Raw genomic sequence first — 21,622 nt, 5'->3', positions numbered from 1 at the left:
GACTTTTTCTCTAATCTTTGATTTTTGCTGAAATATTGGATCATTTGAACATTTATTGAAATGAAAGCATGTGAGAAGTTTAGAGGGAAAAATCACTATTTGGTGGAGCTGTTAACAACTCATAGACATGTGAAATGTGACCCCGACTACACACTGCTTTTTGTAAGACGTCAAAAGACAAAAAGGTTGGAAACCACTGGTTTCATCTTTAACAATGTGTTGTATTTTAAAAGCTTGTCATATTATCCATTGTGTCAAATCTTCATCTGAAAAGTAACTAAAGCTGTCAAATAAATGTAGTGGAGTAGAAAGTATAAAGTAGCATCACATGGAAATACTCGAGGAGAATACCTTTAAGTACGTGAGTAAATGTACTAGTTACCTTCCACCACCGGTGAAAATGTCAACTGAGCAGAAAACTTAAAGAAAACTTTCTAAATCATGATGTTCTTATCTTTTATGTTGAAAGGGTAACAGGAAGTGTTGGTGTTATACAGGTGAGCTTGACGCAGCCGCAGAGCTCATTTAACCTGCAGCATCTGAACCGTCCGCTTCAGAAACCAGCAGAGGAACAAAGAGGAGAAACAACAGAAACAAACAGGTCAGAACTGATTTATTCTCTGCGATATTTTCTCTGTTTCATCTTTGTTTGATTCATTAAAACTGGAGATGAACCTGCAGACTAAAACATTTAAAGATGATGTACGATAAAAAAAAAATATATATATATATATATATATTTTAAAACCGTCAAAACAGGAATGTTAGGCTCCGGTACTGTGATAAATGTCAGTAATTCATCGTGTAAACTGGTTTTACTGGGCTGCATCACTGAGCCTGAACACTGGGCCAACGCCCCAGTTCTCCCAGATCATGTCCGGATTCATCCATCAATTAAACCATCAGATCAATTAGAAACATCAGACACAAGCAGACATGTTGGCGACGCTTTTTAATCAGATCAAACATCGTTTTATTTGTCAGCGGTATAAAAGGAAAACCGCGGATTATCCGGCGGTTCTGTTGCAGCAGGTGAAATCCTCCATATGAAGCTGCTGAGTCACCGACATGTGAAGGTTTATTTCAGTCTGCAGTGACATGATGACCCCGATTCACTTATAGACTCACAGAATCCAGCCACAATAAAAATATCTCTAATCTAATCTACCTAAAATAACTTCCCAGAGACACCGACTGAAATATAATACACACATCTATAAATACAGGATCTATAATATCTATAATATTCATAATATCTATAAATACAGGATCTATAATATCTATAAATACAGGATCTATAATATCTATAAATACAGGATCTATAATATCTATAATATCTATAAGTATCTATAATATCTATAAATCTATGAATATATAAATTTTTTAAATACAGTATCTATATCTCAGTATCTCAGTACAGCATCTATAAATCAATAAATCTGTGAACATCTATAAATACAGTATCTATGAATATCTATAAATCTATAAATATCTATAAATACAGTATCTATAAATCTATAAATACAGGCTCCTCCTCACTAAATGTCTGAATATATATATGATCATTTTGTTTTGGGGCAACAAATGATGATTTTCATTATCAAACAACCTTTAAAGTTATTTTTTTCAACTAGAAAAATATTCAGACTAAAGTTAAATTATTATTAATTAACAGCTGAAACACGTGTGAAGATGTTAAAGATGTCGGAGCTGCAGTGAAAGCAGTTGAAGTGTCAGTTAACATTAAAATATGTAAAATCAACCAGACTTATGTTATATGTTGTGTTCTTATATTATCTCAAAAGTTTCCAACAGTGTTCAAACAGAGAAATCTGTCATTTTAAAGAAGGTTCGTTTCATTTGGTCGCCTGTCAGCGCCGTCGCTAACGCAGGCGTCAGAAACTGTCATAAATTGACTTTTTATCCAGTTTTAAACCACATTTTTACAACAGACTGTTTACATCTTGGTTGTTTTTAACTCTATCTTATAACTGGATGAAGGATTTTAGTCATCAAACGTCTGGATTTTAAGTTATCAGAAAAACAAACTGAGCAAACGTTAGCAGCCGCTCGGCTAGCGGCCGCTCGGCTAGCAGCGGCGCGGCTAACGGCCGCTCGGCTAGCAGCAGCTCCAGACGTCCTGTGTCCACCGAACAGCGTCACAGAAACACTGATCTTTAACATGAAACTACTTTATTATTTATTTATTTATTTTCAACTCTTAGTAAAAACATCCTGAACGATAAACACTGATGTAAGTTGTAGTCGTTGAAGGTGAACTGTGAGCTGATGTACATTTAAGAATATTTATTAACTTATATTTGGGCGGCAAATACAGCGACTAGTTCTTTAACTATCTCTGCCTGTTGTTATTAATTTCTTAATAATCTGTCAGTTGTATTTGTTTATGTTGTTGCTTTCACTGATGTTTGTTGTAAAGTATTTTTATGTGATAAAACACTTTAAATAAATGTTGAATAAATGTTGACTAATGAATCTAATAACAGTTTTTCATAAAACCATTTGAATAATATGAAACAGAAAAAAAAACATTAAAGTCTTACAGCAGAGAATTTAATGATGCATCTAATATTTAAACTGATAAGTTTTCTGTTGATTAACTCATTGATTAACTCATTGATTAATTGATCATAATAAAGGGTGAAGTTCAGTTAACCTCAAATATTCACCGTCTGTTATTTCAGTTAAAACAACAGAATAAAACAAACAGGATGATTTTATGAACATAAACTGAAAGCAGCGTCTGTCTGGAAGAAAAGAAAACTAGAAAACTAAAAACTGTTGTTTTGATTTTTTATCATTAATGTCGAGTAAACAGAGCTGAGAGGCGTTCAGGGCCTGTTGGAGTTTCCAGCTGTCAATAGTTGTGATTCAATCAGGTTTCAGCAGACGAGACTTTGACTCATCTGATGGATTTTCATTAACACTGACGACACTTTGACACAGGTATTGATCAGCTATTGATCAGATATTTAGTCTGAGTTTAGATCAGAACTGAAGCTTTTCTTGTGCTGCAGATCAAATTTAACTTTAAATTTAATAATTTAACACTGAAATACGTCTGTTTGACCTCCGTCTTCACCTTTCTCACAAACATGCCAATAAATCATAGAAGATATTTTTGATTTAAGTAACTTTTGTCAAACAATAAACTAATTTATAGTTGATTTGTACATTTTAAAAGTGATCAAACTGTACATTTCCAGCTGTCACTGGTTGTGATGTGATTTTTACTGGTAACACTGGAGTATCTGATGCAGTACTGAGATTCCTGCTGTGCAGTCGAGTCTGTGTTTCTGTCTGTTGAAGCAGCAGAAACTAAAAATAAAACCAAAACAAGGTTTCAAATAAACTGAAGCTGCTTCACTGACTTTACTGATGTTTAAAAAGAACCAAATAAACTAAATATCTAACTTTTATAATTTAAGTTTCTTCACATGAAGAAACTTGTCTGATCATATTTCTAAGATCAGACGTCTGTTATGTGTTTCTGTGTTTAGTTTTTACCCATCAGGCTTTGTTTCTAAATGATTGCGTCCATGTAGTGAAGCTGAATTACCAACAACACAACACAACAGGGCAGAAAATTAACTATTTAATTAACCCTTTTGATAACTGAGTTTCTACTTTTCTCTCTTTGTGTTTTGGACTGTTGGTCGGACAAAACGAGATATTTGAAGACGTCAGCAGGAACTGGACAGTTGGACGTTAGAAATGTTCTTCAGTACAGAGTCAGAGGTTTCGATCCACAGACCGCTGTTATAGAAGAGGTCAATTATGACTCTTTCTATTATGAACTTTTGATCCCTGAAGGTTTTATGTTTGTAAAACTTTCCTTGAGATGAAAAAAAACGATTTAAAAATCTGTGACATCATCACAATGTAAAGTCTGTGGGCTGAGCAGGAACTCGTGGGCGGGGCCAGTGGGCGGGGCCAGCGGGGGAACCGACGCGACATGGAAGCAAACCCAGAAGATGGAAACCTGTTTTGGCGAATGCGCCTGGCGAGCAGTTCTTACTGGACTGACTGGGCGCCGTTTTTGATATCCGGCTCTTATAATACGTCCATGTGGAAACCTGGTACCTACATTACCCACAATGCACCTGGAGATTGTGGTGTGTCATCATTGAATGTATATAAATATGGACGTCATGGCGGCGTCCCCCTGCTGGCTGCTGCAGTACAGGTCATAAGCCCCGCCCCCTCCATGTCAGCGGATGGGACATGAACCAATCAAAGTTCACGTCAAATAAATTTCTCCCAAAGAGGTTTTCTGTCATTTCAGGTCGTTCTTATCACGCTGATGTTTGTCCAAGTTCTCATTTTTCGGATAAGTTTGTCTTTATTAAGTTATTTGATGATATAAAAAGGAGGTGTGACATCATGATTGACAGCTGTGACAGCCGCTCTCAAACCTCCGTCAGGCAGCGGGTCGGCTGAGGGGGCGTGTCCTATGGGCCGTCATTCTGCCACCTGACTCTATCAATCAATCAATCAAATCAATCAATCAATTTTTATTTATATAGCACCAAATCACAACAAAAGTCATCTCAGGGCACTTTTCACATAGAGCAGGTCCAGACTGAACTCTTTAATCTACAGAGACCCAACAATCCCCCCATGAGCAGCAGCAGGAACAACTCCCCTTTAACAGGTAGAAACCTCAAACAGAACCAGACTCTTGGTGGGCGACCGTCTGCTTTGACTGGTTGGGTTGAGAGAGAGAAAGAAAGAGGGAAAAGGGGGGGAGGGACAGAATAACAACAATCAACAGCAGCAGTCAGGGAAGGATGCCAACAGGACTGTGAAGGACCGTGAAGGCTCGGTCCAGAACCCAGGCTTTCCTGCGAGATGAGAAAGCACAAAAAAACTCTGGGAAAGAAGCAAAGTTATTGACATGCATTGATGTTACATGAATGCATACAGATGGAGAGGAGGAGGAGGAGGAGAGAGGAGCTCAGTGCATCATGGGAAGTCCCCCAGCAGTCTAGGCCTATAGCAGCATAACTAAGGGCTGATCCAAGGCGAGCCTGGTCGGCCCTAACTATAAGCTTTATCAAAAAGGAAAGTTTGAAGCCTACTCTTAAACATAGAGAGGGTGTCTGCACCCCGGACTGAATCTGGAAGATGGTTCCACAGGAGAGGAGCCTGATAGCTGAAGGCTCTGCCTCCCATTCTACTTTTAAAGACTGTAGGAACCACCAGTAAGCTGCATACTGGGAGCACAGTGTTCTAGTGGGATAATACGGCACTATGAGCTCTTCAAGATATGATGGTGCCTGACCATTAAGGGCTTTGTAAGTTAGGAGAAGGATTTTAAATTCTATTCTGGATTTTACAGGAAGCCAATGTAGAGAAGCTAAAATGGGAGAAATGTGGTCTCTTTTTCTAGTTTTAGTCAGAACACGTGCAGCTGCATTCTGGACCAGCTGGAGAGTCTTTAGAGACTTGTTAGAGCAGCCTGATAATAAGGAATTACAATAATCCAGCCTAGAAGTAACAAATGCGTGAACTAGTTTTTCTGCATCTTTTTGGGACAGGATGTGTCTAATGACGTCACACAAGCAAGATGGCCGCTCCTGGAAAGACAACATTTGGCTTCACTGTTGCATAGCGGCAGGAAGTGGAGACGCGTCGTCCATACGCGCCCCCAGAATGTCCCACGCTGTGACATCATCAGCTTTATATTATTGCAGTTCATCTTTTAAATGTTTTTTTTTTTTTATTTCAGGCTCAAACATGATGGAGAAGTCAAACAGCCAATACGACTCCTTCCTCTTCTGGAGGCAGCCAATCCCGGCCCTGGATCTGTCAGAGCTGGAGGACCTGGGTTTGATTGACACTCAGACAGCCAATAGCAGCAAAGGAAAAGACAAGATGTTCAAACTGAGGAGTCAAGATGAAGAGGTGAGACTTTAAAACGTCCTCGAGTTTCTAATGTGTCTGAAACCAACAGTCTGAATGAACACTGAAACCTTCTGTACAAAAATGTATTTCAAAGTTTATCTGAAGCTAATATGAAGCTTCAGCGTCCAAATGAGTCAAATCAAGTAGATATCTTTCAACGTTACAGTCTTTTTAGTGCCAAAGTCCCTCTTTTTGTTACTATACTTCCACCTGCAGCTCAACAGGGAAACACTGTCCGAGGAAACACAAAGAGGGAATTTGATGCTAAAAAGACTGTAAATGTGTCAGATATCCACTTGATATGACTAACTCAGACTGCTGAAGCTGAATAGAAGCTTCACACAGACTTTTAAATGAGTGTTATTGTTGTTAGCGGATCAGAAGAAGAAGCTAGCAGAGTTAGCATGTCTGTAGTAGATAGCTGCTAGCGTCAGTCTGCGGGTAAATGCTTCAGTGTTTCAGCCTGTAGCAGCTTCCAGTTGACTCATGTTTGGAGCTGCTGCTCGTTTATAAGATGTTTGTCAAACCGGAACAATATCAACTGTCACAGTTCAACTGGCTTCTAAACTAAGATAAGCTAAGCTAACGAGCTAATGAGGGAGAGGAGACAGTTTCTGTCTTGACTGATAAGGAATAAATGACTGTGTGGACACACTTTTGGCCTCCATCACTTCCATTGAAAGCACATTTGAAGGATCTTTAATATCCAGTATGAACAGGAGGAATGATTACAGACACCTGACCTACTGGTTTAACTGGAAACACTGAACTGGTCCTTTTTAATATGAAGCCTGTGTGTCTCCCTGCAGGAGGAGCTGTCTGAGTTCTCCTCCTTTAACTACTGGAGAGCTCCCATCGTTGACGTGGACGCTCTGCTGGCCGACCTCAACCTGCTGCTCTGAAACACACACCGTCACCTGACCTCTGACCCCAGATCAGCCTCACCTGTCTGTCCCGACCTCTCACCTTCTTACTCTAAACAAACATGAAAAACTGAACATTGAGGTGTTTTTGTTTCTGCATGTCACATGACCTCAGGCTGATTTTAAACTGGTTTTCAAATCTCTAATCTGAGTTTACACTGGAAGAAGAAACTAAATCTGATCTGAGTGAAGATTTAAACGGATTGTCTGGAAACCTTTCAGTGTTTTAATATGTTGTCTTGTATGTAAATCAAGTGGACAAAATGTCCCAAAATGTCACTTTATAAATTAAGTTTTGATCAGAAATGTTTCCATTAACTGAGTTTTAATTTGTGAAGAAATGTTTCTTCTGTTTTCCATCTGTGCCTTTTTTCTTTCTTTTTGTCCTGAGCTGCTTTTTGTTAACGTTGATCCTGTTTTAATTTATTTCTCTGCTGCTGAGTTGAGTTTCACTGAGCGGGCCTCAAACTGAAGCCACCGGAAGACAACAGTTCATCTCATCCTGTCAGAATGTGCTGAACACTCGTCAATAAAAGACAAAAATCTCCTTTTCCTTGTTTGAAATGTCTCATGTTTTACCTCAAATAACCTCCATTAAACAGATTTAAAAATATAGATAGATGCACATTTCCACTGACTGTCTCTGGGACTTTTTTTAGATCTGCAACGAGTCAATCATCAGTTTTATGTTAGAAAAAATGCCCCAAAATGTGCAGATTTCAGCTTCTCAGATGTGATTTAATGCTTTTCTTTGTGACCAGAAACTGAACATGTTTGAGTTTTGGATTGTTGGTCAGAAAAAATAAAGACGCCTGAAGGCATCATCATCATCATCATCATCATCATCATTCACTCTGAGAGAATCTAACATCAGTCAGAAAAAAACAGCACTCCAGTTATAAATCAGCCAAAAGAATCAACACGTATTCTTCTTTCTTTTAAATGTATTTATTCAAATAACACCAACCAATAGAAAACAGTTCAACCCACAACAGCCAGATATTAATAACATCCAGACACAGCGAGGCCTCGTTAGCAGACAACAGGTCGTTGTAAATTCACGGGGACGTTGTGTGTAAAAATGTGTCTAAATAATGTTTCCAGTCATAAATCAATAAATAAATAAATCAATATTCTCAGCCTCTTTATGAACCTTCTTATCTTCATAAATGACATCAGATGATTCAACCAGTGACATTTAACAGAGGAGTGACGGAGGCTCCTCCAGCCTCCATCACACGTCTCAGGATCATCAGGTTCTGTCCAAAGCATCATGGGAGTTGTAGTTGTTGAATACTAAAAGCAAAATAAATGTAATTTTTGTGTGTAAGAGTAAATAAATATTACAGCAGTTTATTTTTTGATAGAAAACATCTTGGTTCAGTTGGACAAATGAAACTTCATCTGTGATATTTTTTTTTAAATAAATCTTTATTTGTATTCAAACAACGTTCAGCATGGACATTTTTTTTTTATGTTGATACAAAATACTGAACAGAATCTGACATCTTAATGAGTTAAAACATAAAAAACAAAGAATCGTTTTAAGAATCCTTTTACAACAATCTGTTAGCCACAGAAAATATAACAAAAATATAAAGATACAATTAAAATGAAAGAAAATGTAACAGTTTTAGACAGTTTTTAAAAAAATATTAGCAAATATTCAGCTTTTGTTTTTGGAGTATTGTTCACTTTTTCTTCCAGTTTGAGTTAAAAAGTAAATTAATTTACAAATATATTAAACACTAAAGGTTGGCTGTATGGTAAATATTTCACCAATAAAATGATTTTATTCAATACAAACTCAGTTTGTCCTTAACAATAAATACTAATTCAATATTTTTAAATGTCTTTAGTATGAAGTCAGCTTGAAATGTTTAACCAAGTTTTTCCAAGTGTAAAAAAACCTTAATAGTGAGGTCTGTATTAAATTTGTTTTATTTTATTAAACTAATCGTTTGGGTTTTTATTATAGTTACATTACAGACTGAATAACATCATTCATTCATCTTTCTGTCAATGAGATTATTTTTGTGAGAAAGTGTTAAATCACCAGAGCTGATCTGAACTGGTGTCACCATCAGGATTCCAGTAACTGCAAGGCATGCTGGGTATGCAGGCCCGCCAAAGGCCTCTCCCAACTTAGCAAACTAAATAAATTAAATAGATTTAACAGTTTCATACTGCGTACTACTATGGAAAGCAGTATGCAGTATGTAGTATAAAGTGTTTCATCACATTGATGCAAAAATCACACTGAAAAACCATCAATTTCTGCCATTAAACGGTCCCGTTCTCTCTGAATATATCCTCCTATCAGCCCTGGGTGTTTTTATATTTATAGATTCACAGACATTTCAGTTATTTAAATTTTAAATTATATTTGAATGAGTGTAAAAAAAAAAAAGGTGTATTTCAGCTTTCATGTGTTTTTTAGACTCGGTTTAAATATTCTTACTGTAGATTCAGTTCATCACGTCGGGATTTCGTGTTTAAATGAAACGTTATTATGGCGCCAACATCTGTATTTAATTCTTGTTTTCAGTAGTTTCAGAAACACTTGAAGCTTCTGTAAAGAACAACATGGCGGACTGCGCCTCTGCTAACAGCTGATCTGAGGCCAGCTCGTGCTCGGCGGGTGATGACGTCACACTGCGACTCTGCGGTTCAGACTGGCCTGAGGTCAGTTCGCGGGGTTCTCAGAGAGCCCGCCCACAGGGAGGTTAACGCTGCGGCTTCCAGCTCCGGTGCAGCGGGGCAGCCATATTTGAACCAGATAAAACACTAAAATAACACTTTTTAAAATCACTCTCGGCGGGTGAACACCTGCCCAAGTTTGATTTGCGTCAGGAGACGTAACCTCGCGTGCCGAACAGGCGGGAAATCTACGAGAGAAAAAGGTAAAACGCTTAAATCTAACCTGCTAACAGTCTGCATGCTAACGGCTAACACAGCTAGCTGCTAAACACTAGCGTCAAGTTCCACACAGTGACGCCCACACTTCCTGTCAGGACTTTCAACATAAAAAGGTTTTAGTGATTCCAGATGAATGATCCCAGACAAGCTGTAATTTAAACACTTTTGCTTAACAACAAAATTGCTTAAACTTTTCATTTTACACAACACTAATATTTTGGTCTCATAACATATCAGCGAGACACATTTCATTATTATATGATATATGTTTGATTATTTAATGTCATTTTCATTCATGAGCCTTCCTAAAAATGTTTTAATATCAGAAAATATCCTTATTGTTAATTTCAACCATGTCACCCTGTCCAATTAAATTCAGGCCTGAAAGGATTAATCAATCATCCCACTGATGAACAATGAATCAGCAACAATTGTTTAGTTGTTTTATGTCCCTTTGGAAGAATAAAACCTAGAAGAAATATTTACTGGTTCTACCTTCTCAGATGGAGTTTATCCAGTTTTTATTCTGTCTCCCGTGATAATAAACTAATTTGTGGGTTTGTGATCCTTGGTTGGACAAAACATGCAATTTAAATAACAACTTGGGCTAAGAGTATTATTTTCTATCATGTAATATAGTAATTACTCAGCTATTTGGAAAAATAATTGGCATATTAATTGATAGTGATGATAGTTGCAGCTTTCAGGTTTTATTTGTACATGCAAACCTGTTTTCTCTTTTGTACATAAAGTATATTTCAGCATTAGCTTTAATAAGCTTTTATGTTTATGCTTACAAAGAATTTGACTGCAGTTTCTAGTGGCTCAATGTGCTGATACACAACAATGTTCAGAAGACACATACAGCCAAAACAAGGACAACAAAGCTGAACTGAGATATGTAAACATAAACATATGACTATAATGTACAAACAAATAGGTGATGAAAAATAAATATATACATATATCTTGAAACTAATGGAAAAGAACTTAAAATATGGGCCAGACAGTTGCTGTAGGCTGTAAACAAAGATAAAAGTAGTGCAAAGGTGTGTTCAGAGAACAGCAATATTCCAATTTACACAATGTCATGACGTTACTCTGCACTACTGGAAATATTTTATTCATCCTAATAGCAACATGGATCCTCTTACACTATAGATTTGATCAGATTATATTAATCAGATTATCTTGTAATGTTTTGCTTCTAAAAGTTTAGATCTCATATATTTGATAGTTGATACTTTTTATACGCTCTTATTTTGAAGACTGCACCCACAACATCCGGGCGCGTGCCCGCCGCAGCTCGCTAACTTGCAGCAGTAAACAACCCGGAGGAGCCCGACATGCTGCTGAGGCGCCTAATGTGCATGTTTTGCACACTGTGAATACAAGTGTGCACATTATTGATCAGTCCGTACTCACCGCAGAGCGATAACCGCACAGACCCGCATCACGCAGAGCGGTTTGTGCTATTTAGCCGGCTAGCTTGCTAACGACTAGCACAGAGCGGCGCCCCGGCTGGATCCTCACGAACCTGGACGCAGTAAGTAGCAGCTCCGCCGGCCTTCGGTGAAATAAAACGCCATTTTCTCCGCCTTCACATGTTTACTGGGCACAAAGATTAACGGAGACACCTGAGAAGCACGAGACAGACCTCAGAAAGCGGGTTGACGGCGCGCGCCTGCAGAAAGATAGGTAACCGGATGTGGAAGTAGTTTTTTCTCCGCGTGTAAAATAGGAAATTTCTGTGTGACTTCCTCCGGAAAACCAACAACTTAATATCAAACAGTTTCCTGTCGGTGTAACTGTAAATGTTTGGGTGCGGGAGGTGTTGTTTGAAGTAGCGGCGGCGGTTAATAACCCCGCGGAGAGGACGTGGGGGACGCGGCACATGGCGGACTGTTTTCTGCCCGTGAAGGCGCGTAAAATGGCTCCTCGGCCGCGGAGAGAAAAGCTTCGTCTTTCCCCGCTGTGTCGCAATCACAGCCACTGTAAACCACACGGGTTCCATTATCGGACAGCGTGTCGTGCTAACGTGGCTAGCTTCGGCCACCTTCCCGATAAAAAATAAATCATTGTCTCCATTAGAACCACAAACAAACAGCCCACACTAGCGTTATATGTTCAAAAACAAGTTACTGCTTCTACTTGTGAGATTATTTTTGTTTAGTTTCATCTTGCGAAACCCCCCGAAACACTGACTCCATTATCGGACACACATCGATTAAGTTGTTCAACTTCTTGAAGTCACGTTCACGAAGAGACACTTTAAGTATTTTTCACGAGAAGTTGCCACATTTTCTATCAGACAGTCCTAATTAAAATATGCAGAGTCTTTCCATCACTGTTTTAGTCAGACTAGTTAAGGTACATACGGGGACGTGTCCGATAATGGACACGTAGCCGTTAGCTTCTTCTAACCAGCGCAGTGACGGTGAGTCTGTGTGGAAAGACGCTAACTGTTTCTCCATTATGGAAAATATTTACTGGAAACTTTTTTGTTTGGATCTCCAGACATTATGTGTCTGTATTGTGAAGTGTTTTCACATCCTCACAAATATAATATAATATAATATAATATAATATAATATAATACAATATAATACAATATAATACAATATAATATAATATAATATAATATAATATAATATAATATAATACAATATAATATATAAACATAAAAAAACTGGGAAATCCAAAGAAGTTAAATGCTGTAAACAAACATGCAGGTTGATTAAAGCTTGATAATCGTGAAAACGTGTAATTAGTCAAATAAATGCAGCAGCTGTGCAGATGTATGTATCTGGTATTTTTTAAAGTTAAACTTTTATTCCTCCAGTTGTTTTGTGATATCAGGGCATTATTTATTATTAATCAGGATGATGGATCGTCTGTGATTAGAACATGAATACTAGTTTGTTACTAAACAGAAATGAACATCTATAAAAACAGTAGTTTGGTAAATTTATGATGCAGTTTACACAGAAATGTAAAACACTACATTAAGGTGAAACTAAACTCTCAGCAGCTCTTTTATTGTGTCCTGATATTTTGTTTGTTCATCAGGTTTTTTTTAAATATGATGATTATGTACCTGACACTTTACTTTTTAAGTTATTTCAAATGATTTTTAGTAATTTATTTCTTTCTTTTTTTACAAAGTTGCATCTAATAAAGTTTTTTTTCTGACTTTTTGTGATGTATGATGTGATATTGATGTTGATTGTCGTACAAGATGAAGACGAATTTCTATTTTTGTGCAACAAATGAGGACAATAAAGTTATTTAGACTTATTTACCGTTTCCATAAGTAAGTGGATGAGAAGACAAACTGTTAGAGTCGTTCATCAGCAGCTGACTGGATACTGGTTAGTGAGGTGTATCCTGTCTGAACTGGTCTCTGAACTGGTCTCTGAACTGGTCTCTGTGTGTCAGATGTCGCTGGTGGACCTCGGGAAGCGTCTGCTGGAAGCGGCTCGTAAAGGTCAGGACGATGAGGTCAGAAACCTGATGGCCAACGGAGCTCCGTTCACCACCGACTGGGTGAGACTCTGCAGCTTCAGTCTGCTCCTTACTGTGCATGTAAACAACAAACAACAACAACAACAAACCAGCGTTTATTAATAAAACATCTGTGTGTGTGTTTTCCTGCAGCTGGGGACGTCCCCGCTCCACCTGGCCGCTCAGCACGGCCATTACTCCACCGCAGACGTCCTGCTGCGAGCCGGCGTCAGCAGAGACGCTCGCACCAAGGTGGACCGAACGCCGCTGCACATGGCGGCCGCCGAGGGACACACCGTCATCGTGGAGCTGCTGGTCCGAGTAAGAACCAGTCAGGGTTTATACTGGCTTCAATCTTTATTTATTGTTTATTTAGTGTGATTTAATTTACTTTAGTTGCTTTTTATTTGATCAGGACTGTGAGTCTCGAGTGTAACTGTGACCTCTGAACCCTCAAAACTGTCAGTTTACGTCAGTTTTTAAAGCTGCTGATGAAACTAAACAACTTCTTTCTTTGTTAAAGGTTTCACAACAAGCTGCTTTCATCTTATTACAGACCTTTACAACAACAACTTATCCTGTTAAAACAAGATTTGTGTTATTTAACATGAGAAATGTGTCACGTAGGACTCAGAAGATCAGGTCTAAAATATTCTTTATGTGATTTTTAGTGGCTGGAAAGTCCCAGATTCTGTTCAGGACCTTAATCGAATCAGTTATTGTTTAATTGGTTAATTGGTTAATCTGTCATCTGCATCTGCTCCTGATTAACGAGTCATTAGTTATATTATTGGGAATGATCGTTATATAAAACCAGGAAGTAATGAATTAAATAAATTAACATTTATTCATCATCACTGTTATTTATATCTTTCATATTTTAACTGTGAAACGTTATTAATTTACATTCTGTGTGATATTAAAAGTCTAAATTTAACCTGCAGAGATCCCATCAAGGTTTTTATAATAAAATATGAATCAAACGTTGAGTGTTTATTGATCACAGATCAGCTGGTGCTGAACAGACCAGATACTGACGTCGTGTTTTAGTCGTTAAACACGCTGACGTTGGCGGCGACTCGTTTTGTCTGAAGTAACGTCTGCAGCGGCGAGCCGACTGAAAGTCCCGGACGAGTTTGACGTGAAATCCCGTTTTGTTTGCTTTTCAGAGCGGCGCCGACATCAACGCCAAAGACATGCTGAAGATGACGGCGCTGCACTGGGCGGCGCAGCACGGTCACCACGGCGTCGCAGAGACCCTCATCAAACACGGAGCCGACGTGCACGCGCTCAGTAAGTTCGACAAGACGCCGTTCGACATCGCCGTCGACATCCAGAACACCGAGCTGATGCTGCTGCTGCAGGTGAGAGGACGGCCGTGGTTTGACCTCTGACCTCTGACTGTTTGTTAGAGACTGAAATGATGTTAGAGACTCGGCATCATCTGCAACACGTTGTTGTTGTTGTTGTTGTTTACGTGTGTGTGCAGGAGGGCATGCAGAACCAGGTCAACATGAACCAGGTCAACATGAACCAGGTCAACATGAACCAGGTGAGTATGAACGTGGAGTCCAGCACCACCACCAACCAGCCACAGTTCATCATCCAGGGAATCCCCGCCATCCAGGGGGGCGTGGTCAACCTGGCCGAGCTGCTCAACAAGGCCAACGCAGGTGTGAACGCACACACACACACACACACACCTTCAGTCACTCTCTCACCCCTAAATTCCACCGGGCACGCGGCGGCGCGTTTCAGAAGCGTCCACGTCAAGCAACACAGATCCAGCTGGGCAGGAAGTCAGACAAATATAAATCAGTCAAAATAAAACACCCCGTGCAGACTCCTGGTCGCATATCAACTATAAACGCATTTAAATCAGACGAATAAAGAAACCATTTAACTACATAGCCTAATTAACCACAGCAGAAGCTCAAAGATCAAAGAAAATGACCAAATCAACGAAAGCTGAGCAGTTTAGTTGCCCTGCTACTGCAGTAATTACGGTAGCCGTAAGGGACTTTATCAGCTTTGACTAGGCTGCTGTAATTACTGTAGTAGGAGTGCAACTGACTTTAAACGGCGGAAAGCTTCCCCGCAGTGAAAACACGCTTCTGACACGCTCCCGGTGGAATAGGGCGCCGTGCAGAAGACGGAGCCGGAACGCGGCGCACACACGCGCCCGGTGGAATCCCGGGGTTACGCTCCTGTCGAGATGTAACGTGAATGTTTGTATTTCAGGAGACTCGGAGGAAGCGATGGCTGCCAACGCTCTGGACTCTAACATCCAGCATGCCGCTGTCGTCAATGAGGGAGGTCAGAGGGTCATCACCATAGTAACAGACCAACACGGCAACCTGCAGACCACAGGAGGGATGGCACAGCCGTTCTTCGTTACCATGCAGCACGGACAGCAGAGTACGACACACACACGCGACACACTTATCAGACAATGTTGTGTGGATGTTTTTGATGCTGACCGCTGTGTGTGTGTGTGTGTGTGTGTGTGTGTGTGTGTGTGTGTGTAGTGCTGGCGGTGCCGGCCAACACAGTGACAGAGGAGGTGGTGACGGAGGAGCCTCAGCCGCCGCCGTCCAGGAAGAGGAAGCTGGAGATGACCAACAATCACAACGACACAGGAGAGACGGTGAGACAGACCAACGTTATCAAACATTAAAATGTTGCACAAGAACTAAAACAGTCTTCAGATCAGGAACTATCTGATCAACAAGTCGATCAATGTGCTGGTTTTATCTGTAATGATCGGTCGATCAACAGAAAATTAATCAGCAACTATTTTGATGATCAAATAGTTTTTAGTGATCTTTAAGTAGAGATGCACGATATGCCGATATTTCCAACTCACTGTGGCCGATACTGATATATGAACATATTATTCTCCAGCTGGCTGAGGAGACTATTATACATGCAGCATAGATTGTACTAAATATGATCAATAAAGACGATATATGAAGGAAGAACTGAGGAAGACTGGAGTTCAGGAGTTCAGCATTAAACCTTTAATGAACCTGCCAAGTGGGAGCAGCAGTAGAGTTTTCATTGAGTTTATTAGACAGACAGGATTAATGTGTAGGATTTAATCTCTGGTCCACACTCCGGACCAGAACGTGGCGCTAATGCACCTAATACGCTGGTTGACAACCGCCGTTATAAACCAAAAAGAGGAAGTTTTTTGGTTTTTTTGCACAGAGTGATACATCCTGTCAGCCGAGGTGTTTCCTATCTGTGCAGCCGATCATAGTAGCAGCTCCTTGATGGACTGTTTCACCCTGACGGTCCCGGTGTTTCCTCTGCAGGCTGCACTTCACTCAGCCGCCTGTCAGACCCGCTACTTCCGGGACTCGGAGCTCCGGTTGGATCCACACGGAGAGCCGAGGCTAACGTTAGCTGGGAGGCTAGCGGAGCGTTAGCCGCAGCATGACCGGAGGGGAGCACAGCTAGCTAGCCTCTGCTAGCCTCCCAGCTAACGTTAGCCCCGGTTTGTTATTCAGGTTAAGGTGGGAAGAAGCAGCTGAGTGAAGTGCAGCCTGTGGAGGAAACACCAGGACCGTCAGGGTCAAACAGGCGGCGGAGGAGGAGGCGACATATCGGCCTCTTATAATCGGCAGAAATGGCCGATACCAATATTTAATTTTAGAGCTTTTATCGGCCGACACCGATGACGTGCCGATAATATCGTGCATCCCTTTAAGTAAAAATGTGAAACGTTGCAGCTTCGTAATGATTATAGAAGCTTTTCTATGTCGTCTGTGAGGAAACTGAATGTGTTTTGTGTTTTGGACTGTTGGATATTTGAAGACGTCACCTCGGGCTCTAATTTCACAATATTCTGTTTTTATAGATAAAACAAATAATCTGCAGATAGTTTATCGTCCTGTAAAGAGTTGTGAGACTTTAAATAAAGTTATTTTGACTTTGCAGGAGCTGTTGCAGAGGCAGCTGCAGGAGGCCAACAGGAAGGCGCAGGAGTACCGGCAGCAGCTGCTGCGTAAGGAGCAGGAGGCCGAGGAGTACCGCATCAAGCTGGAGGCCATGTCTCAGAGCCAGGCCAACAGCACCGGCGCCGGCGCCGCTAACACCGCCGCCATGACGGCCGTCAGCCCCGAGGAGGTGGTGGGGGGCGAGGAGGACGAGGAGGAGGCGGCGGGCGTGGTGGAGGAGGAAGGAGAGATGGTGGTGCTGCAGGAGGGAGGGATCATCATGGAGGGGGAGGAGGGTCAGGTGACGCTGGTTGAGACGGGAGGAGAGACGACGGAGGTCAGCTCCTAACAGAGAGGGAGGCGAGGGAGGGGGGGGGCACTGACGGACATCATACACATGAACTGGAGGCGCGCTCAGTTTGCTTCCCATTAACCGGAGAATGTGAGGGTGGAGCTGGGTCGGGTGTCCACCATTTTGAATCCCCCGAATGATTCGGTAACAGCGCAGAAACAAAAATGGCTTCCCTGAAGAGAAAGACGGACTGAAAACAGACTAAACAGACACGATGGTGGACTTCAGTCATGCACCATTTTGAGTCCCCACTTGCTCTTTTAACTGAACGCCTGCTTAAGCGGGATGCAAAATGGCTGCAGACGGCGAGACGGAGACCGCAGGAGGAGGCGGGACCTTCGCTCGAAGACACGTTTACTTTTCTTTTTTTTCTATCTTTACCTGCGATCCCAAATCAAAACCATTTTGCTTCCCCATCTGACTCGGAGCTCAAACTGACGGCAGCTGGTTCATGTCAAGTCGTCGTTTTAACGTTTTTTTCTCCTGACGTTTGTTTTGTTTCCTTTTTTTTTATTTCTGATATTTTGTTTTAGTCGTCGAGTCTTTGAACCGTCGCAGCTGTTCGTCTGAAGCCTTCATCACTCTTGAGTCTTTGATGATTTGGGACCATTTTGCTTCCCCAGCAGAGTCCAGATGAAGAGAAGCAGCGTCTGAGAGCTACGGAAGCCCAGAAAAGCCACTTTCTCTGCTTTTTTTTTTTTGTTTGTTTGTTTGTTTTTGTTTTTTTGGACACTACAATAATTCACTGAACTGCTTTTCCTGCTTTTTTTTTTTATATCATGTTCTTTATTTTTGTTGTTTATAATTTTTTGCTTCATCACGTTGAAGGAATTATGAAACAAAACAGTCACAGTGCAGCTGTGACGGATAAAAACTCGTCTCCTCCTCGAACTCGTTAATGTTTAAATACAGAAAAAGTCATTTTTACTAAAATAATAATAATAATAATAATAATGACATCATCATCCTCCAACATGAATCCATCATGAAAACTTTTGGTTTCATTCAGTAATTATGACGTCATGTTTTCGGGTCCAGCAGGGCTGACTGTGACTAATTACAGATGATTGTTTTCATTATCAGTTATTGATTATTATTATTTGAAGTTCTCGTCCTGGTTTCCTGACTTCAAAGGTTCAAATGTTTTATTTCGTCCAACAGTTTAAAAAAAAAAAGTTGAGTTTAATGTGAAAAAAACGAAAAACTGAGAATCTGAGATTCACTAATCAACGACTCAGCTAATTAACGTTCTCTTGATTAACTGATTAACTAATCAATGATCATCAGCTGTTTCTCCGTCTGGTCTCGACGTCCTGTAAAGTGTTTCTTCTTCTTCGTGTTTTTATCGCTGTGACTTCTGAGTCTTAAACCGTTTTTACATCCGTTTCTCTTCGACCTGCAGCGACTGAAACCGACGGCGATCGTCTTTAGTTTCTGAGTTTCTGAGGTGAGAACGAGCAGAACCGGGAATGTTTTTTGAAATCTGTGTTTTAAGAAGGTTTCAGTCATTTAAATGTTGACTCGCTGTCACTTCCTGTTTTGTTTTTCTGGGTTTAATTTTCTAACAGCTGAACTCGTTTATTCTGAAGTCTTGATTGTCGGAGCGTCTTTGAAAGCAACATGACGGGAGATGTTTAACGGCGTTTTAAAGAGGCGGAGCAGATATTTATCTTCTCATGTTGCCACTGAATCTCATTCAAGTCTTTTTATTTAACGTTACACAATAAACGCAACTTTTTACACCTGAAGTCAAAGAGAAACAAACACGACACATAAAAGAAATAATGAATAAAACCAAAAACTAATTCATGTATCTGAGTTCATTTTTAAATAAAAGATACATTTACATTCATGGCCTTTAAAATAAGATCATAGAAAATCTTTTATCCTTTTTCTAAAAATCAAAATCATAAAAAAAAACAACCTGAAAACAGACGCCTGAAGGGGAGCCGGCGAGCAGGAGAGTCATGTGACTGTTAACCTGGTTATTGTGTATGTGAGACTAAAGCTGAAGCTGATTAAACAGGTGAAACATTTAAACCCACCGTTTATATTTTCTCTGGTCTGGTTGAGCCCCTGGTGGTCCCGCGGTGGAAACAGCAGTTATTGATTATTGATATTGTCAGCTGACATGTTTGTGACCCACCTGTACATCCTCCCAGCAGCCCGCTGCGTCCTCCTCCCTCCCATCACACATCCTGCGTCATTTGAGTTGAGTATGATAGTTATTTTTTATAAAGCTCAGCAAAGCCAACCTTTTTCTATGTACATATAAAGTTGTATTTTTTTAACTGTACCTGACTGCTTCACCGTGATGATGATGATGATGATGATGATGATGATGGCTGCCTGCATTGGTAATCTGAAATATAAACACTTGTTTTTTTGAATAAGAACTTCTTTGTGATGTTTTTTTTTGATGTTGAATCGACGGCGACAAGCTGATCCTGTGATGATGATGATGATGATGATGATGATGATGATCTGTGGCTCAGTGATTTATTTTAATAGTGTTTGGATAATAATGGACAAAGTAATAAGACATATAACACACATAATACTCAGTAGATAGTTAGTGGATCATGAGATGATGTTTCTGCTGCTCCTTCATTCAAAACTATTTTATATTTGAAATTATACAACATATACAATTAATCCAGAGGAGACAAACATGTACAACAGACACAATACATAAAACAAAGAGAAGTGTGATAAAAAAAAAAACACATAAATACAATATTTATAGCCTTATAGTGAGACTAAATCAATGAAACATCTTTTAAAGGAGAAAAATGAACAAAAAAGTAAATGTGAATGAAGTCAAGAATATCTTTACAGTGTTGATACAAGAATAATTTCTTTTGAACTTAAAAAAAAAAAAAAGTGAGTTCATCACTTCCTGGTATGAATGGGGTTAAAGGCTTCACCGCACTAGTTTTACTTTTATAATTCCTCCTTTTTTTGGTGCACTATTTATGATTAAATAATATTGGTAAATTTGACCTTTAAACTTATTTGTTAGCAGTTATTTAAAGGACAAGATCCAATCTTTTTTTTTTTAACCTATATATTTATATACATTATATCAACAGTAACGTGTCAGTGTGAAATGACATCAGCTAAATTAACAGTATCGTGTTGACAAAGTGCTGTAACAGATTTTACACTCAGCTGATTTTTACAGGTTCAACAGATGAAACAACAGGAAAAGAGAAATGAACAACAATCATTAGAATATTCATTTGGAGTTTTCATTCATTTATTTTTTTACGGTCGATCAGGTTTGATTGTTTATCCAACCAGAACCGGAGGACAAGATACGGAGCTAAGCCCCGCCCACACGTAGCTTCTAATATAACTGAGAAATTAAAACATATTTCTGAGGTTTTCTCTCCGTATTCTAACACATTTATGTATCTTCTGACGTATAAGGTTGTAAAATGTGGAGATTTCGCCATTTAAGCGAAGATATAACGATTATTTTAGGCGTAACTACAGCTCCCGGCAGGCTCAAGCTGCCAGTGGCTTTTGGGATATAACCGCCCAGCTCGTGGATTATGGCCGATCAGTCCTGATTGACGTGCCCATCGTCCAATCAGAGGCGGCGCTGAAACATACGGCCAACCCTGTGGCGCGGGGGGCGGGGCCGCAGAGGAGGGGGCAGGGCGCGAGGTATCATGGAGGATCAGTAGGCAAACTGTGGCCGTCAGAGGAAAGCAGCGACCGCTCTGATCCCGGGACTTTCTCAACAGTTTACCGCCCGCTTTTTAATCACCACACACGAAATATTTCAAGATGGAGATGAAGAAGAGGATCAGTTTAGAGCTGCGGAACAGGAGCCCGGCGGAGGTGAGCGCCTTTGATTTTAACAACCTTTTAATTGTTGCCTGAAATAGCCCGGGAGGTGATGAGCGACCGGAGCCTACTGGCGGCTCCCCCTCGCTCATCACATGGAGCCCGCCTGCCGAGAGCTCCGGACCGCAAGTTTGCTTTTAAACATTCGGTGCGTTAAGTCTTAAATATCGATCATTTTATAGTTTAACCGACCGCCAGCC

General features: G+C 40.2%; 3 protein-coding genes and 1 long non-coding RNA gene across 13 annotated transcripts in view; 3 read left to right on the top strand and 1 right to left on the bottom strand.

Annotated features, from left to right (window-relative positions):
* Positions 1-480: 480 nt before the first annotated feature.
* mllt11 (MLLT11 transcription factor 7 cofactor) lies at positions 481-7,398 on the top strand. Its single transcript, XM_044336217.1, has 3 exons — positions 481-601; positions 5,753-5,928; positions 6,738-7,398. The coding sequence occupies exons 2-3, from the start codon at positions 5,761-5,763 to the stop codon at positions 6,828-6,830; spliced, it is 261 nt and encodes an 86-aa protein (XP_044192152.1). The 5' UTR covers positions 481-601; positions 5,753-5,760; the 3' UTR covers positions 6,831-7,398.
* LOC122970137 lies at positions 7,211-11,284 on the bottom strand. The gene is made up of 2 exons (XR_006399136.1): positions 11,196-11,284; positions 7,211-8,147 (listed from the first exon to the last, which is right to left on the bottom strand). It is a non-coding gene; the product is annotated as an uncharacterized LOC122970137 (long non-coding RNA).
* gabpb2a (GA binding protein transcription factor subunit beta 2a) lies at positions 9,321-19,963 on the top strand. Of its 4 annotated transcripts, none has more exons than XM_044336142.1 (8): positions 9,321-9,754; positions 13,209-13,316; positions 13,428-13,595; positions 14,444-14,638; positions 14,764-14,947; positions 15,516-15,692; positions 15,803-15,921; positions 17,217-19,963. In XM_044336142.1, the coding sequence occupies exons 2-8, from the start codon at positions 13,209-13,211 to the stop codon at positions 17,562-17,564; spliced, it is 1,299 nt and encodes a 432-aa protein (XP_044192077.1). In that variant the 5' UTR covers positions 9,321-9,754; the 3' UTR covers positions 17,565-19,963. The 4 variants fall into 4 exon arrangements, with proteins under 4 accessions (XP_044192077.1, XP_044192078.1, XP_044192079.1 ...); XM_044336143.1 differs by lacking the exon at positions 9,321-9,754 and adding an exon at positions 9,762-11,316; XM_044336144.1 differs by lacking the exon at positions 9,321-9,754 and adding an exon at positions 9,762-11,468.
* A 946-nt stretch (positions 19,964-20,909) lies between these two features.
* anp32e (acidic (leucine-rich) nuclear phosphoprotein 32 family, member E) overlaps positions 20,910-21,622 on the top strand; it is a 14,213-nt gene continuing 13,500 nt past the window's right edge. For 5 of the 7 annotated variants that reach the window (XR_006399134.1, XR_006399135.1, XR_006399133.1 and 2 more), the window contains exon 1: positions 20,910-21,416. Coding sequence is in view for 3 of the 7 variants with exons in the window: in XM_044336189.1 (XP_044192124.1) it covers positions 21,363-21,416 (54 nt within the window). In the remaining 4 variants the exon portion in view is untranslated. The remainder of the gene's footprint in view (positions 21,417-21,622) is intronic. The other 2 variants (XM_044336190.1, XM_044336191.1) reach the window with 2 other exon arrangements.

The sequence above is a fragment of the Thunnus albacares genome, chromosome 19, assembly GCF_914725855.1.
Source record: "Thunnus albacares chromosome 19, fThuAlb1.1, whole genome shotgun sequence".
Taxonomy (NCBI): domain Eukaryota; kingdom Metazoa; phylum Chordata; class Actinopteri; order Scombriformes; family Scombridae; genus Thunnus; species Thunnus albacares.
This window is presented reverse-complemented; position numbering and strand designations above follow the sequence as displayed.

Coding starts and splice junctions, on each gene's coding strand:
- gabpb2a (XM_044336142.1), top strand. CDS start 13,209: ATGTCGCTGGTGGACCTCGGGAAGCGTCTGCTGGAAGCGGCTCGTAAA. Junction 14,948..15,515: donor GCTCAACAAGGCCAACGCAG/GTGTGAACGCAC, acceptor TTTGTATTTCAG/GAGACTCGGAGGAAGCGATG. Junction 15,693..15,802: donor CATGCAGCACGGACAGCAGA/GTACGACACACA, acceptor GTGTGTGTGTAG/TGCTGGCGGTGCCGGCCAAC.
- mllt11 (XM_044336217.1), top strand. CDS start 5,761: ATGATGGAGAAGTCAAACAGCCAATACGACTCCTTCCTCTTCTGGAGG. Junction 5,929..6,737: donor TGAGGAGTCAAGATGAAGAG/GTGAGACTTTAA, acceptor GTCTCCCTGCAG/GAGGAGCTGTCTGAGTTCTC.